General features: G+C 45.8%; 1 protein-coding gene across 1 annotated transcript in view; it reads left to right on the forward strand.

The window, feature by feature from the left end:
* The window catches only part of chd5 (chromodomain helicase DNA binding protein 5), a 41,657-nt gene that overhangs the window by 3,495 nt on the left and 20,203 nt on the right, over positions 1-17,959 (forward strand). Inside the window, 8 exon segments of the mRNA XM_064297943.1 lie at positions 5,188-5,366; positions 11,898-12,101; positions 12,391-12,509; positions 13,342-13,577; positions 13,890-14,002; positions 16,242-16,365; positions 16,982-17,148; positions 17,449-17,664. Coding sequence (XP_064154013.1) covers positions 5,188-5,366; positions 11,898-12,101; positions 12,391-12,509; positions 13,342-13,577; positions 13,890-14,002; positions 16,242-16,365; positions 16,982-17,148; positions 17,449-17,664 — 1,358 coding nt within the window.

Here is a 17,959-nt window from a genome sequence, read left to right on the forward strand (position 1 = left end):
AGTGCACAGGGCTAGCAAAAAATGAGAAAGAAATGGCCAAAGCCTTGAGCGGGGACTTGTGTGGAATATGCTGTTAGAAATGGATGTGCTCTATGCATATTGCACAGTGCGAAGAGGTAACACGAGTAAATGTGAAATGTTCCCAGAAGCATAGAGAGGTTACGAAGGGACCCTCATATGTTCTTATCTGTAGAAGAGGGAATGTGAGTGACAGACTTCATGTTGACAGAAGAGGATTAAGCAGCAGGAAAAAAAAAGAGAACAAAATATATTTTAGATAGGGAGATGATATTTTGGATATGTCCTGACCGGGACTGAAATGGCACTTGAGGGAGAGCAAGTGAAATAAAAAAAAAAAAGGTTAGGACATGCGTCATTTGCATAGATATGATAGAAGAAGCCATGGGGGTTAGTAAATGGAGTTGGAATAGACTTGAAGCTGAAGTGGACCTAAAATGGAGTCTTGGGCACCCAAGAAGGGAGAGCACAATGATCAGAGAGAGAAAGAGAAGCACTTGAGGAGGTCCAGTTCTGTAAGGGTGGTGAGCCGGACTGGACAGATGACCAAAATGAGCAACCCTGGTATGAGCGATTCACAGGTTAGCAAGAGCAGATGTAAAGAAAAATTGAGCCATTGATTCATTTTATCAGGAAACGGCAGAGAAATCGAGAAGAAATGTGACGGAAGAACATCTGAATGTTTCGGTGTCTTGGATAGAAGGAAATAAAGATGGCAAAGGATCAAGAGCAGAACGCAGCACTGAGACGTGCTGCTGCTGGAGACGTGTCTTGTGTCTCAGACACAAAAAAGATATTCTTGGAACTCCTCTATCTCATAGGCAGCTGTTTTTTTATTTTAATGATGCGCTGTGAAGTAGACATCTCCCCCTCAGACCTGAATAGGTCTGTGCGTCTGTGCATGTGCATCAGGCTTCCAGAATGTTCCCAGCGTGACAGCCACTGTTCAAACCAACACCTATTACCATATCGGCAGCTGGCTAGTCTTTTAAACATCAGAAACACTTATTAAATACACAATAAATTAAGTGTATTGTGTCTTGCTTCACCAGTTTTGAATCCGGCTTATGTCTTATGTGCGGATTTGTGCGAGTACAAACGTACAGCAGCCTTTGCTAATGGGCATCAGCACTTGCTGACTGCTCAGAGGTAAACTGTGCTAAAATAATTATGATTTACTGTACCATAACCAAACGATCTCAACCTGAGCCAAATTAACATTGGCTGAATCACCAGTGCTACCACAACAAATGAGTATCAAAGTCCTTATGGAAGCAATAGGTGAAATTATATCTAAAAATAAGGATTTTTTTTAAAGACTTGGTTCTTTGTAGTAATTATTTACACATGTGATCTATTTTATTGTTAATATTATTAAACTATTATTAAACTTGTCTAGCCACTTAATTCAGTACCCATTAAAGAAATAGAGACATAAATGTTTTAAAATACATTGTTTGTAAAACATTCTTTAAAAAACACCAAGGGTGAAATGTTAGCTAGCTAGACAATTTGATAATGACAAAATTAATATTTTTAATTTGGTTTTGGCAGAGTATGGAGAAATTGTTGCAAAACCTTTTTTCATCCACATCGAATTGAGACCAGAAAGTTGCATCACTACCCTCCATAGTTTTTATTTGGTCTCCTTCTATCAGTTAGCGTATTCATGAATGTATCATGTGTGTGTGATTGCAGATAACCAAATGGAAATATTTGGGAAAGATTTGCCCCTAAATGAAAATTAAGCTCGTATTACTACTAAGAGTGGGTAAAGGGGTTGAGTTGGAGAATAAATGCTTTAGCCATTAGGGATTCTCTTGTAATGGCTCAGGTAAAGTATTTTACTTGTACAGTACCTACCATGCATCATTGCAAAATATTGCACTTTGATGCTGTGTCTAAATATCATATTCACTACAATGTAATCATATCCTTTAGGATAAAAATGAATGTAATTTTTATCATAAGTATACTGATGCCTTTGGTGCCCGGTTTTTTAAGGCAATGATGAACAGTGAAAGTTCTGCAATCTGCAAGTGTGTGAGAGAATTCTGTAGTGAAAATGTATTATTCAGTACTTGATGAAGCTAAATGAGAAGAACTTGTGAGGTGAAACAGTGTCTGGCTGCCTTTCAGAGTGGATTAAATGATGCAAACTGAACTAACCTAACTAAAACCATTAGTCTAGTTAGCATACTAGTTAGCATGCTGCCACTCTACAAAAGCTGATGGGAATTGGTTTAAATTGGTTTAAATTGGCATAGTTGGTTGACACATACCTTGGTAGGGCTAGAAGCCAGTTCCCCTCGCGTAATCGTTTTATATAAGTTTGACAAATAAGTCCCGTGGCTCTTGCAAGCCCCAGTGCAGGCTTTCTGATGAATTGTCAGGACGTTTATAGGTATAATTTTTAAATGATTTCCTCAGGGGGAGGATACCACCAGATCCCTTTATGTTTCAGTGTGCATACTTCTTTTAATGAACAGGTCTGACATTCTTTCTTCTTTGCATGGCACTACAATTCCCAGGGAGCCACTGGGCCACTGTCGTATTCATACACTCAAGAAGGGAAAGAGGTAATAGGACTCTATAAATGCCCATTGGACACAGAGAGTTCTGCACGTTCCCCTCACCTTACATTAGTGGTCGGGGCAGCATTAAGCAGATATTTTCTTATGGAGGCTGTCAGAAGGCTATTGCCTTTCCCCATTAACAGCGACTATCCTAGCAAGGGGAGCGCAATGAATCTAGCATCTAATAGAGTGCGCTGGACACGGAGCCCTTGTGGGAAGGTCACAGCGATGCTACCGTCTGCGATCCTGCGCGGGCCCCGTGCCAAACCTGAGCTGCGGGTCTGCGCTCCACAGGGCCGGGCGCCAGCTCCTCTTACCTGGCAGCCATACAGAAGCCCCCCCCCCTTTGATACTTGGCACCGTCCAGCATCGGAGCGACGCTGGGAAACGTCTTCTGAGGCTCGCAAATCAAGCCTCGAGTCCGGTGTGGGAGCTGGGCCGGGCTTGCGCATTGAGTGCACCGAACTTAAAGGTGCCGTAGCTGGGTTTAAAAGGGGCTCGTTGCTCAGATGTGGCTGTTACTGTAGTAAAGTGATGCTGGACTTGCAGCCGGAAAGTTACAGAGTTATATACTGGGTGGGGTTGTGCTGTTTTGTCATGGCATGTCATTAGCATTTTATTTAACCTGAATTACTTGTGCAGATATTCAGCTGTATGTATGGATAACCTTAAATTAAAAAAAAAACTTTAAGCCTTGAGAATGTCCGTGGATAAGATCACCTGCTCGGCAACTGTATCCTCATAAGAACATCCCTCTCTGGCAATTTCTGATCTAGGAAAATAATGGATGAATTTTGGAGACCAGTTTGGCAGGATGATATTATGCACTATATCCAAGTTTGGTGGCTTTCCTGCTGAATACTTAAGTGCAAATTTCCACTGTGCGCAGTTTTGTTTCTATATATTGCATCATTCGGAACTCATGAGTTATGATATCTCCTGAATACCCTGTGTCATATCCCTACAAGGGAGAAGATATTTATACGTATATCTGAACAATCAAGCCCAGCGCAAGTTCTGCAGGCATAGTCGGCTGTTGCTTTAGCAATACAAATCCCCCAGTGCTACCGAGAAACCATTGATTCCTTTCATTGAGGGGAGGGATAGAACAGTCATCTTTCTCTGTTTATGAGTGAATGTGGATGTTGAACCGTGGATTCAATGGGGTTCAGAATGACCTTTCGTTGGCCACACTGAACACTGGGGTCATTAAAGGTGAATTTAATTTGACCTCCAGGAGGCGGACAGGGAGAGGCAGCGTTCTGGTACGCGGTGTTTGGAATTCGGAAGCAGCTCTCGGTGCGCTTTCCTCCCCGCATCCCTTCCGCGCTGTAAATTAGCCATGAGGACTGGCATTTTATGGTAATTCTCTGTCTGAGGCGCGTCTGTTCTCCGTGACCTACATCGACTGCACATGAAGCCGGGAGTGTGCGGGCGGCTCCGTCGCCCCGGCGAGGAGCCTGTCTGCGCCGTCGTGTGTCTGCGGTGGCGTCGCACGCCCAAAGGGACGGTCCCACCTTGCGCTGTGCTCTCTGCTGGGGACTTTGACATAAGGCTTTTTTTAAATAAGGCCTCTCTCATCAGGAAATCCATATGCAATTTAACAACTAGTGTGATAGAATGACCAGGGGTGTGAGATATGTTCACATGTGATGATGATATTTTTAATTATGATTTTGCAGACTCCTATTTGAATATAATGAATTGAGCAACTGCACTGAGACTACGTATAGGTGCCTCTATTGGTCACCTATGAGATTATGATGGTTCTTAACCTGTGATGTTCTAGCTGTATGGTTAGAGTGTATATTTTATTACTAATAAATATGTTAATTGTGTCATCCTTATACCCTTATGACACTATACTTGTACTGTATATATGTACGGAAATAATAAAATGGTTTTTTCACGATCATATATATGACTGTAAAATGGTGATCTGTGGGTATTCAAGGTGCTGTTCTTATGTGTGTTGCTTGAATCTGATGGAGAGCAAATAGGCTTGAAACATCTCTGTGCTAAATAAAGCATGGAAATGAGAGCTATCAGTATGCAGACTTCTCTTAATTAATTCTGTGCTGTTAATGCAATCTGATTCCTGTCCGCTGATTAAGATGTTTATTTTTCTGTTCAGATAGATGTCCTTTTCCAGGGTTACTTGCCTTTTTATTTATTTATTGAAGAGTGCAGGAACGTCCACTGTTCATTCAAATGCAGCCAGCCCTTATTTGAGATTCAGATCAACATACTCATGGTCTGTGTAGTCTTTCTTGAGTGGGCTACCAAAAAATGGTAGCCAAATGGGGCAAAAAAAAATTTTTCCCAGGGAAAATTTTGTGTGAGTTAAAAATATGTTAATTGGAATGTAACAGTTCCCAGCTTTATTAACCAGTCAGGTGGCCCTGTTTCTGCGTTTTTTGTGCCTTCATTCAGTGTTTCTATCTACACATGCCCAAACATGTTTTCAACATGTGTTTGCTCATAGGTAGGCGCATCCGTATCTTGAATTTGTTTTTAATTCGTAGACATTTTTTTAAAATTGTATTTGTTGCATATGCGATTGCCTTAAGATTGTGTCTGCCTCCCTGCGCAGATGAGGAAGAGGAGGATGAAGCTGAAACGACGCCCCTCACGCCCCTGGACAGGTTTTTCTCCGAGGATAATTCCCTTAAACAGCAGAAGCGGAAGAAGATATGCAAACTGAAGGAGGGCAAGCTGCCGAAGGTGAAGAAGAGGAAGAAGCAGGTGAGGCGCCTGCCTGAACCTGACTCGGTGAGGTTGGCTACATTAACATTAACTCAGTGAGATGAGCTCCATTAGCGTTATCTCATTAGGATCTGGTACATTAGCGCACACTCAGTGACAGTCAGGCTGCCCACATTTACTACCCTAAAAAGTAGGGCACTGCACTGTGGCATTGATTTGGCAGGGACGTATAGTTGGGGGGGGGGAAATAGAAAATAGAAAATGATTGATGATGTCAGTGGATCATAGGATTGAAGCGGTTGTTGCATTTAAGGCCCATGCAATCAAATATTGGACTTGGTTGCTTTGGTTCACTTTCAAGTTCATCCGTTAACTTAAATTTGTGCAGCTGAAAATGAGGGGACTCAAATCCAAATGCCTTAAGGATATAGCAAAAATAACTAATTTCATTATTCCATTGTCATACTTTTGGTTGGGCACTGTACATACTGTATATATGCTGTAAAAATTATATATATTTTTTTGATACTCATGTTATTGTAATGTCTGCTTGGAAGCTTGTTGATGTGATGAGCCAATGTGCACATGAACTGACTGTACCTGTACAGGTGTTGCTGACCGTACCTGTACAGGTGATGTCACGCTAGCACATGGTGCCTGGAGGATATATTATTTGACAATCTTCACATTGCTGGTGGTGTAGTTCCTCTCAGTTAACAAAACTGGAAAGTTGAAACAAGAATTTTGTAGTTTAGCTGCCAGACTGGCCTTACACCATCACACAAAACTAGCTGACTCCTTGTGATTGTTAAATATCCCATGGCAATTTTTGAAACAGTGGGAGGGGGACGGAGGTGGGTAATAACTCCCGCCGTCTGATTGGCTGCGTTCCCTGCCCGCTATGCTTCCCCTGGTCCTCACTGATAAAAGATAGTTCCCTGATATGACCCCTAGTCTCTGCCCTGCCAGTGCTGCAGCCAGTCCCAGCCTGTCTGACCCCTACATGACAGGCCCCGGCTCCTGTGCAGAGCCAGGCCGGGCGTGTGAACCAGCAAGCAGCGTGCGATAAAGCCACGCTGACAGCCCGGCTCTCCTGAGCCTCAGCTCGCGACCTGTAGAAAGCGTTTGTGAGCTGACACCCGGCTTCCCTTCTGCCGTGTGAAACCTGCCCAAGGCTCCGCCTCGCCCCTGGGCGCGTCCCCCGTCGAGAGTCCCGAGCTCTGCTTCCCAAATGCCACCGTCTCCTTTTATCTGGTTTTGTGACCGATTGCCCCGTACACGAAAACACAGCGTGACGCCGCGTCCGGTGAAAGATTCCCGAAGGCGTTGTCAAAAGGGAATTGGGAGAAACGCGCGATTCTCCTGTAGATAGGAGACTACAGCGAGCAGCGACCTTCCAGGTATCGGAACTCTATTTTCATTAATATTCATGAAAGCTAAACGCTGTTCCATCTGGCTGTTAATTGCAGCGGTGTTTGGCTGATTGGAAATTGGAGATGTGGCGCTTTAAAAGGTGCTGTCACGACATCTCTGCACTGCACTGCTCTGCAGACATCTCTGCACTGGGTAGCTGACTCTAACAGCCTTGTTGTTCACAGCACTGGGGTTTTAACGGCAGAATCTGGGTTAAATACCCGATGGGGTCCGTGGGGTACAGCGGGAGTCTGAACCTGCCCGTCTGCCACACTGTTCTGGATCTTTCACTTAGCAGGGCCGGTTAGAGCTGCTCTCGATGACATCGGCGGCTGCGTGTGCGAGCGCAGCGGTCTGCGTGTCACGGAGGCGTGTGGTTGGACAGCGAGCGTGTCCAGTGGCGCTCTGATTGGGACAGTGATAAACGAGCTCTCGTGAGCGGCAGGCGCTCTCCTGACCCCTCCCCGGTCCCAGGCCGCTCTGTTCCGCTCTGGTGAGCGGCTAGAGCTCCACTCCCCGACTGCTAATAAGGGGAATCCACCAGGACCCTGCCAGGATATCCCTCTTATACCCCAGTCGCCTGGCGCACACACACACAGTACATACTGTACACTCACATACACACACACACTTACATAGTGCATACACACACACAGTACATACTGTACACTCACATATACACACACTTACGTAGTGCATACACACACACACACACAGTACATACTGTACACACACACACACTGACACACACACGCCATATACAGTACATACTGTACACATACACACACACACACACACACACACACAGTACATACTGTACACTCACATACACACACACACATACACACACTTACGTAGTGCATACACACACACACACACACACAGTACATACTGCACGCATGCACGCACATGCACACGCACACGCACACACACATACACAGTACATACTGTACACACACACACACACGGTTGCCCACACCCACACAAACTGTCCTTCCCGTTGACTGCTCTGCTACTGATTAACAGCTGCAGAGAGAGAGAGAGAGAGACATGTTGAGAGAGAGAGAAAGAACAAGAGAAGCAGAGAAAGAGGCAGAAAGACCAAAAGACTGAAAAAGAGAATGAGCCAGAGACATAGCTTTCTGCCATGTTTAAATGTTGTTTTTTGTTATAATTTTTAAATGTAATAAAATCATTTTAATGTACTTTCTTACCCAAAACTGATGCTACTCAGCTGTGCTCCAGATTGGAAGAGGAGAGAGAGAGAGAGAGAGAGAGAGAGAGAGAGAGAGGGGCGCCTCGTGTGTTCACGCTGAACCACTCTCAGTCTGACGCAGAACTCTTGCTTATGTATCAGACACAGATCCACAAAATTAGATTTAGGAGTTCTCTGTTTTTTTTTTTTTTACAATGAGCCACAGAAATGATGTATTCCCCTATTATGCTTAATTTTTCCCTGGAGTCCCTGGAGGGTGATTGGTCAGTTTTCTGAGTCTTTTTGCTCCTGCGGCAGGAAGCAGGACGGGATCGATGAAGGTCACAGTGGGAGTGCAGTGTCAGTCTCCTCGTCCACAGCAGGGCAGGACTCGGCAGGACTGTTGTTGAGTGGCTGCTGAAGCAGGGCATTATGGGAGTCCGAGCCCCCGGGCGCTTCTCTCCCCTGACCGATAAGGCCAGGGCACAGGTCCACTTGCGGCTTGGTCAGGACTGCGCCTCGGCGGCCTTTAATCAGTAGTGTACACGCAAACCCTTATTCTTCACGATATTGTTGACACAGGGTCGTGAACCGTAGACAGCCAGGGGGAGGATATTCTGTTGTATCTCTCCCCAGGGTGAGAGACTCCAGGCTGACACACATGTAGGAGATCTGTGATGAAAGCCTTTTCTTTTTCTTTTTCAATTACGCAGGGGCTGTTTACTATGCGAGCGGCGTGCCTGCTCTGCTGTTAATAAGCAGATTGCTGGTGAATCTAGCCTGGGTTTCTGCCCCGGTGCGTAAGCCAGATTAGTCTAGACGGGCTTCAGTCCGGTGGCACCGCAACGATCGGGCCTGCGCATAATCAGATCGTTATGCAAAGGCGTTTTGATTGGATGGCGCAACCTTATTGGCTGCTTCTGCGGGAGAGAAACCCAGACACTGTACAGTTGGGTAACCATGGCAACTGACGGCGGGGTTGGCGCTTTTCGCAGCAGCACGAGCCTCAGCACGAGCCGTGGCGCAAGGCGGCGGGGCCCTTTGTACGCCCGCGCGGCGGCGGCGGCGGGGTGGGGGAGGGGGAGGGGGAGGGGGGGATGGCTGCGGGTGTAAGTGCCGCGCGGGAGCCGTGTGAACCCGCATGAACCCGCCCACCGCGCGGATGCTCTTTCCGAAGAGCGCGCGTTGAAATTCTGCCTGCAGTTGCCCTCCTTGTACCAAATTGACTGTGAGCAGGAGCAAGACTGTGGGTGAAGCTAAGCTCAAGTATTTCCCATTTTGATTGGCTCAGCCTGCTGAGTGAATTGTACCCTGGTGCACTAATTCTATTTTTGAATGCTGGAAATCGGCTAAGTGATTTGTTCCCCAGTGCTCGGGTGCTGGCGTTCTCATTGGCTGGGCAGGTGAGTGATTGGTAAGGTGCCCTGCTGGTACACGCCTTCCCGCGTGGTTTCACTGCGATCAGCTGCAAACAGAAACTCTGTCTCTGCCTCTGCCTGTGCTCAAAACTGTCGCTGTCATTTATCAAAAGGGACCGGGGCTTTTGGGAGCCCTTTCATGGTGTAGATCTTCAGTTTCAGAGTTTACTCAGTGTTACTGTACGCGTATGTGCGAAGGACGGCTCGCTTTGGAGTGCTTGCTTATCAGCACAGACACTGTAATGGAAGCGTTTGCAGTAATCTGACAATAAACTGTTGGTTGTGTTTAATAAATTTTATAAATTTGATTAATCATTTCAAATAAGTAATCTCTAACAGTTCTTGAGCACAATCAGGGTTGCTAATCAGTTATGCACCAAAAAGTCCTCCTCTCAAGCCGTCTGAGAAAACAGATTTGGAGGTTTAAAGAACTTAATTAATTCACACAATACAGAAGATCAGAAGCAAGCTCCCCAAACAGTTTCAAACATCATCATCATCTCCAGCTGTTGTGTAGATGGATAATATAAATCCACAGATGGGTAAATGGATAAATAAATAAACATGAACAGAGTAATGCACAGACTGTGGAAAATTACAAACCCGAGCCATGCCTTATCATTATTGCATGCTTCGTCTCCCTCTGCAGTTTTGAAATAGATCATCTGGAGTGGGTTCGTCAAACCTAAGCACTGTGAAAAATATTGTATTGGGACAGAGACCACCAGCCCAGAGTTTAAGTGAGGAGAAGTCGCGGTCGTACTGAATAAAGACGTTTGATGGTCGCGGTGTGTTAGAGCCGACTGTCGCTCAGCCGTTAGCAAACGTGCTGCTTCGTGAGCTTCTCTCTCAGCATTTCCTCTGTAACTGAAGGGGGGAAACGCCAGCAGCCACCCTCACGTTCCCAGGGTTTCTGAGCACAGTTTCTGCGCCCTGTTCATTACTGACTGATGCACGGTGGGACGGTGGCCGAGGGGCTGTTCTGGGCTCGCTTCCTGCTCTGTGAGAGCGGTGACGGAAGAGAAAACTTTGCAGGCTTCACAGATGCAGCGCTCGCAGTGTCTCCCTCTCTCCTCACTCTCGCTAAGAGGCCCATGCTGCGTTTCCTAGCAACAGCTCACTCAGACCAGCGCACATTTCTGGTGCTGCTTCAGCTGTGTGTGTGTGTGTGCGTGTGTGCGTGTGTGCGTGTGTGTGTGTGTGTGTGTGTGTGTGTGTGTGTGTATGTGTGTCTGTGTGTCTGTGTGTGAGTGTGTGCATGCGTGTATGTCTGTGTGTCTGTGTGTGTGTGCCTGTGTGTGAGCGTGTGTGTGTGGGATTGTGTGTGTCTGTCTCATTTTCTTTTGTCTTTCCCTCTACCTTCAGCTCTCAGTGCATGGAAAATGTCTCCATATTGTGAGGGAAGAAGTTTTCATGTGGTTTTTTCGTGCGTTATTTTAAATTCTATTCTGACAGCCTTTTAATGTGAGAGGTGGAAAATCTGTCTGAAAGTGCCCTACAGAATTACTCACTCCAGGTCCTTGCTTAATGACATGCCTAGAACTAGCCTTGCAGGACTATCTCTTGTATTTGCTTTGTAATGGTAACACTCCTGTACTGCCTGCCGCAAAGCCAACATAATGCTGTCACAAGCCTGAAGTTGCATCTCTCATAATCAGTCTTGAAAACCTATTGCAGTGTAAATGGTATAAAGAATATGGAAATAATTTTTAAAACGTATTAATATATTTTTTGTAATGAGAGCAGCCTCCTTTCATATATACAGTTAAATACAAAATTATTGGGACAGTGGCACTGTTTTTGTTGTTTTGGCTCTGTACTCCAGCACATTGGATTTGAAATAAAACCGTGAATATGAGGTTAAAGTGCAGACTGTCAGCTTTAAGTTGAGGCAATTTACCTCAGCCAATTAGCCAATTGTTCAATTATCTTTGCTCCCATAAAATGGGGAACTATGTATAAAAATGGCTGTAATTCCTGCACAGATCACCCAATGCAGATACCCTCAAATTAAAACTGACATTTAAATCATGTTCTATTTTTGACTGAAATTGCTGTACAGTGTTTTGAATGGCCTTTTGTGCCATCAGAACAATAGCATAGCTTGTCATTTAACATTCACGGGGCTTGCTAAGCAGTATTTATGACTTCTGATGTTTTAAATTGTCTCATTTAACTGTGTAGTACATGTTTTTGTATATAATTGTAAGTTTGTAGTCAAGAGAATTAATGTATCACAGTAATAAGGGTGGGCTGAAGCAGCTAATTTATCAATCGCTGAAAAAATTGGATTGTGCAGGGAATTAAATCTTAAGACAAAAGTTCATAGCGAGGTGTACATTTGGAGCTGTGGACAGTAGAACTTATAATTACCTGTGAGGTGGCCGTCCCCAAATGTACTCACAGGCTTAGTATGATGGATTCTATGTGAAAAAAGAAAAGCAAGGCCTTATGCTGTCATGTATACACTTTGATGTGTTGTGTGTTCTGTTATGAATTCTACTAAGAATTCTATTGAAAAGTGTGTGTGTGTGTGTTTGCGTGTTGCGCGTACGTGTGCGCCTGCATCAGTTCGTACCTCCGCAGGTAGGGGGCAGTGATCCGGACGATGCCTCAGAGCGGGAGGATGAGCAGCGCGATAAGTCAGAGAGCGAGAGCAGCACCTACTCCTCCATGAAGAAGAAGAAGAAGAAACCCAAGGAGAAGAAAGAGAAGAAGACCAAGCGGAGGAAGAAGGAGGAGGAGGAGGACGACGATGATGACGGCACCATGAAGGTGAGTGGATATGTGTGTAACTTCGCTGGAGCTGCTGTACGTAACAGCATCTCATCGTGCACCAGTGACCCCTGCTGGTCGGTCTGGAGCCTACGAGCCTTGTCTGACTCATGTCTGTGCAAGCCCGACTTGCAAACTGCCATCATGTGTTTCGGACAACAGCCCGTGCCTCTCTGTGTTCTCCCTACTCGTCAATGGATGATGTGGTTAGCATCGCAGTTTGAGCTTCTCCCACTACAGCAGCATTTTGGCGTAAAATGACCCCCTCCCCTGTCCCATCTACCCTCAGGAACCCAAGTCCTCTGGGCAGCTGATGCAGGAGTGGGGCCTGGAGGATGTGGACTACGCCTTCTCCGAAGAGGATTATCACACCCTGACCAATTACAAGGCCTTCAGCCAGTTCCTCAGGTGAACACAGGCATTTTATAATTACAGTGATAGCAGCTGCTGGGATGAAAATTGAATCGATGGGAATTTTTAATTCAGACATTTTTTTGCGTGTGTTACATGGTCTAATGCCTGTCCTGTATATTACCCCAATCATATTTAGTTTAGTCTGATGCATCTGAACAATGTAACTGTTAGCAGCGCGCATTCCTCCTTTACTGCAACAGAATTTTAGATTTCAGCAATAAGAATAGATGTATTGCTCTAATGAAGTGGTCAGGAATGGTAAGATGTTGCAATTTGCAGATGCAGAAGATGAAATTTGCTAAATGTTATCAAATTAAATTATTTACTGTACATTAAACATTAACAACCGATGGTAGCGTTTTGGTATTAAATAAGCCAAATGAATTCGAAATGTGATGAGGTTATTTTTCAGCCTATTTAACTGCACATGTTTCCCTGGGGTTGCGACTACAAAGATCAGTTCTGCGGTGGAATGTCTGCCGAAACCCAGAAGTAATTTCCATCCCTGGACTTTGACCAAGACATTGACAGCTCACTCACTGTGCCCTACAAATAGGGCCGGAGAGCTGGCTGATAATAATCAGCCTCCAAAAGGGCGTGTAGCATGTGAGTGAGCGATGAGGACAGCTGGCTCCTCCTGCCTTCCACAAGGAGAAGTGTGTAATGAGTCTCTACATCTCTCTCTCTCTCTCTCTCCCTCTCTCTCTCATTTTCTTTCTCTCTGTGTCTCTCGCTCTCTCATTCTCTCTCTGTCATTCTCTCTCTCTCCCTCTCATTGTCTCTCTCTCTCTCTCATGCTCTCTCCCTTTTTCCATGTTATTTTCAGGCCCCTCATTGCCAAGAAGAACCCCAAAATCCCAATGTCAAAGATGATGACAGTCCTGGGTGCCAAGTGGCGTGAATTCAGTGCCAATAACCCTTTCAAGGGTACCTCTGCCACTGCCGTCGCCGCAGCTGTGGCCGCTGCCGTGGAAACCGTCACCGTGTCCTCGCCAGTCTCTGTCAGCAGCGTGCAGCAGACCCTTGGGCCAGTCAGGAAAGCCAAAACCAAAGAGGGGAAGGGTGAGGATGGCCAATCAGCAGCCAGTTAACCAGCCATTCAGATAAGCCTTACAAATGAAAGCAGCGCTAGGGCTGTTGAGCGGAATGGCTGGTGGCTTTATGCGATGCCTGAGAGTACATCCAGGGATAGCAGTTGAGAAATCTGGAAAATATACTGAAAGATGAATGGATGAATCCAATGTATGGAGCAACAGAAAGTTGTACTGTTTCACATCTACCCACGATGATTCATTCTGTCATTTTACTCATGTAACCTCTTTTTTTCTCTCTCTCTTTCTGTCTGTCTGTCTGTCTGTCTGTCTGTGGATTCAGGGCCAGGAGCACGGAGGAAAACCAAGAGTGTGAAAGAGACTAAGAAGAAAGGAAAAGGAAAGAAGACCAAACCTAAGATGTCGCAAAGTGGGAAGAGGAAAAAAGCATCCTCGGTGAGACAAACTTACAAACTGATAACATAGCGGCACGCTCCTCATAGCTACACACTAATAATGTACTGGCACACTCCTCATAGCTACAAACTAATAATGTACTGGCACACTCCTCATAGCTACTAACTAATAACAAACCAGTACGCTACTCATAGCTACAAACTAATAATGTACTGGCACGCTCCTCATAGCTACAAACTAATAACGTACTGGCACACTCCTCATAGCTACTAACTAATAACAAACCAGTACGCTACTCATAGCTACAAACTAATAACGTACTGGCACACTCCTCATAGCTACTAACTAATAACAAACCAGTACGCTACTCATAGCTACAAACTAATAACAAACCAGTACGCTACTCATAGCTACAAACTGATAATGTACTGGCACGCTCCTCATAGCTACAAACTAATAATGTACTGGCACACTCCTCATAGCTACACACTAATAATGTACTGGCACGCTCCTCATAGCTACACACTAATAATGTACTGGCACACTCCTCATAGCTACAAACTAATAATGTACTGGCACACTCCTCATAGCTACAAACTAATAATGTACTGGCACACTCCTCATAGCTACAAACTAATAATGTACTGGCACACTCCTCATAGCTACACACTAATAATGTACTGGCACGCTCCTCATAGCTACACACTAATAATGTACTGGCACACTCCTCATAGCTACACACTAATAATGTACTGGCACGCTCCTCATAGCTACACACTAATAATGTACTGGCACACTCCTCATAGCTACACACTAATAATGTACTGGCACGCTCCTCATAGCTACACACTAATAATGTACTGGCACACTCCTCATAGCTACAAACTAATAATGTACTGGCACACTCCTCATAGCTACAAACTAATAACAAACCAGTACGCTACTCATAGCTACAAACTAATAATGTACTGGCACGCTCCTCATAGCTACACACTAATAATGTACTGGCAAGCTCCTCATAGCTACAAACGAATAATGTACTGGCACGCTCCTCATAGCTACACACTAATAATGTACTGGCACGCTCCTCATAGTTACAAACTAATAATGTACTGGCACACTCCTCATAGCTACACACTAATAATGTACTGGCACGCTCCTCATAGCTACAAACTAATAATGTACTGGCACACTCCTCATAGCTACACACTAATAATGTACCGGCACGCTCCTCATAGCTACAAACTAATAATGTACTGGCACGCTCCTCATAGCTACAAACGAATAATGTACTGGCTCACTCCTCATAGCTACACACTAATAATGTACTGGCACGCTCCTCATAGCTACACACTAATAATGTACTGGCACGCTCCTCATAGCTACAAACTAATAATGTACTGGCACGCTCCTCATAGCTACAAACTAATAATGTACTGGCACACTCCTCATAGCTACAAACTAATAATGTACTGGCACACTCCTCATAGCTACACACTAACAACGTACTGGCACACTCCTCATAGCTACACACTAATAATGTACTGGCACGCTCCTCATAGCTACAAACTAATAATGTACTGGCACACTCCTCATAGCTACACACTAACAACGTACTGGCACACTCCTCATAGCTACACACTAACAACGTACTGGCACACTCCTCATAGCTACACACTAATAATGTACTGGCACACTCCTCATAGCTACAAACTAATAATGTACTGGCACGCTCCTCATAGCTACAAACTAATAATGTACTGGCACACTCCTCATAGCTACAAACTAATAACAAACCAGTACGCTACTCATAGCTACAAACTGATAATGTACTGGCACGCTCCTCATAGCTACAAACTAACAATGTACCGGCACGCTCCTCATAGCTACAATCTAAGAATATACTGGCACGCTTCTCATGGCCACAAACTAATAATGTACTGGCACACTCCTCATGGCTACAAACTAATAATGTACTGGCACACTCCTCATAGCTACAAACTAATAATGCTCTGACACAAATTTTGCTGGTCTTGAGCCAAAATGAATTCTGTACTTGCGGTCATTGGTGTGTGTGGCGAGCAGTTCAGTAAAGGGAACATAAAGCCGGTGATTCTCAGCTGAAATACCGCTGAGCCGCTGCTGCCAGCGCGCGGGTCCTGCTGTTTGCGAGGATGCCATGCTGGCTCAGTGAGCCCATGAATCAGCGCTCCGCTATAAATCGCCCCCGCTCCGCGGGTCTGGCTGTGAGCTTCCTTGTTCCTCTTCTGCCTGCCAGAGCGAGGAAGACAACCTGGAGGAGTCGGACTGGGACGACATCAGCATCCACAGCGCCTCCGTGCGCTCCGACGCCTCGGGGCCCCCCAAGAAGACGCCGCGCCGGGGCCGCAAGAAGAAGAAGAGTGAGTCTGGAAGGGGGGGGGGGGGGGGATGGCACGCATGGGCCCCCGGTGCTCTTCCCCGTCGATCTGTAGCTGGCGGCTGATTCGGCCTCCCCAGGTGGGACGTGGGTAAATGAAACGGGGCAGGTCTCCCTGAGGAGTGGGAGTGGGGTTCTCTCTGCGTGACTGCGCTCCTTATCCTGCTTTTCCAGGGGCTTCCGCACAGCTGGGCTGCGTGTGCCCCCCGCAGCTCTGCTAACATGCTGCTCTGCATTAGCCGCTGTCTGCCTGCTTCATCCCCCAGGGTCTCTCCCACCCCTGAGCTGTAGCAATGAAGCTGTTTGTTCTTCTTTTTCTTCGTCTTCCTCTGACGCTAACAGGCCGTTTGAGGCGCTGTTAGGAAGGTATATGTAAGTATAGTGAAAGGTATAGGTGAAGGTATGGTGGGTATAGTAAGGTTAGGTAAAGTATAGGTGAAGATAGGTGAAGTATGGTGAAGGATAGGTAAAGTATGGTGAAGGATGTGAGTATAGTGAGGTAGGTGAAGGTATGGTGAGTATAGGTAAGGTATAGTGAAGTATGAGGAGTTGGGCGGGTGATCCTCGTCCGTCCGTCTGTCTGTCTGCGTTCCTCGAAGGAGAGGACGGGGACGGCTACGAGACGGACCACCAGGACTACTGCGAGGTGTGCCAGCAGGGCGGCGAGATCATCCTGTGCGACACCTGCCCCCGAGCCTATCACCTGGTGTGCCTGGAGCCGGAGCTGGAGAAGGCCCCCGAGGGCAAGTGGAGCTGCCCCCACTGTGTGAGACAAACCGGCCTTATACACTTATACACACACACACACATGCATGTAAAAACACGCACGTACATACATACATACACACATTTTTGCCCACAATTAGAGCTAAGCATGCTCAAAAATCACCAGCATTTACTCACCAAACTCCTTGCTAAGAAAAAATGCACTAATGCTAATGCTTACAAAGCCGAAGTTAAGGGCAAATGTTGATTGAAACCAGGCCAGTCTCTCGTATGTACATAGAGACACATTCATGTCTGTGCTTTTGTGTGTGTGTCTGCGTGTGTGTGCATGTGTGAGCAGGAGAAGGAGGGGATCCAGTGGGAACCCAAAGACGATGAAGAAGAGGAGGAGGTTGTCGGCCAGGAGGAAGACGACCACATGGAGTTCTGCAGGGTGTGTAAAGACGGAGGAGAGCTGCTGTGCTGTGACACCTGCCCCTCCTCCTATCACATCCACTGTCTGAACCCGCCCCTGCCCGAGATACCCAATGGAGAGTGGCTCTGTCCACGCTGCACGGTGAGTGACACATTCCTCCACCAATTACAGCTGGGATGGACCATGATTTTTTCAGAATGTTCTTATAATGACTAATTGGTTTACAGATGTTTTCCTGTATACATGTTCTGTACATCACATCTCTTATACTAACTGATAGAAAGTTGTTCATGCATGGAAGCAGAAATCCATGAGATATTGTCGGCCTTGGCAGGCCTCTTCTCAGCATTAAAACTTTGTATGCACTCTTTTTCTCATATGCTGGTTGAATATCTTATCCTCTAAGCGTATTTCCAATAAGCTGTTACGTTTCAGA

This window comes from Anguilla rostrata, chromosome 11 (genome assembly GCF_018555375.3).
Source record: "Anguilla rostrata isolate EN2019 chromosome 11, ASM1855537v3, whole genome shotgun sequence".
NCBI classification, from domain to species: Eukaryota; Metazoa; Chordata; class Actinopteri; order Anguilliformes; family Anguillidae; genus Anguilla; species Anguilla rostrata.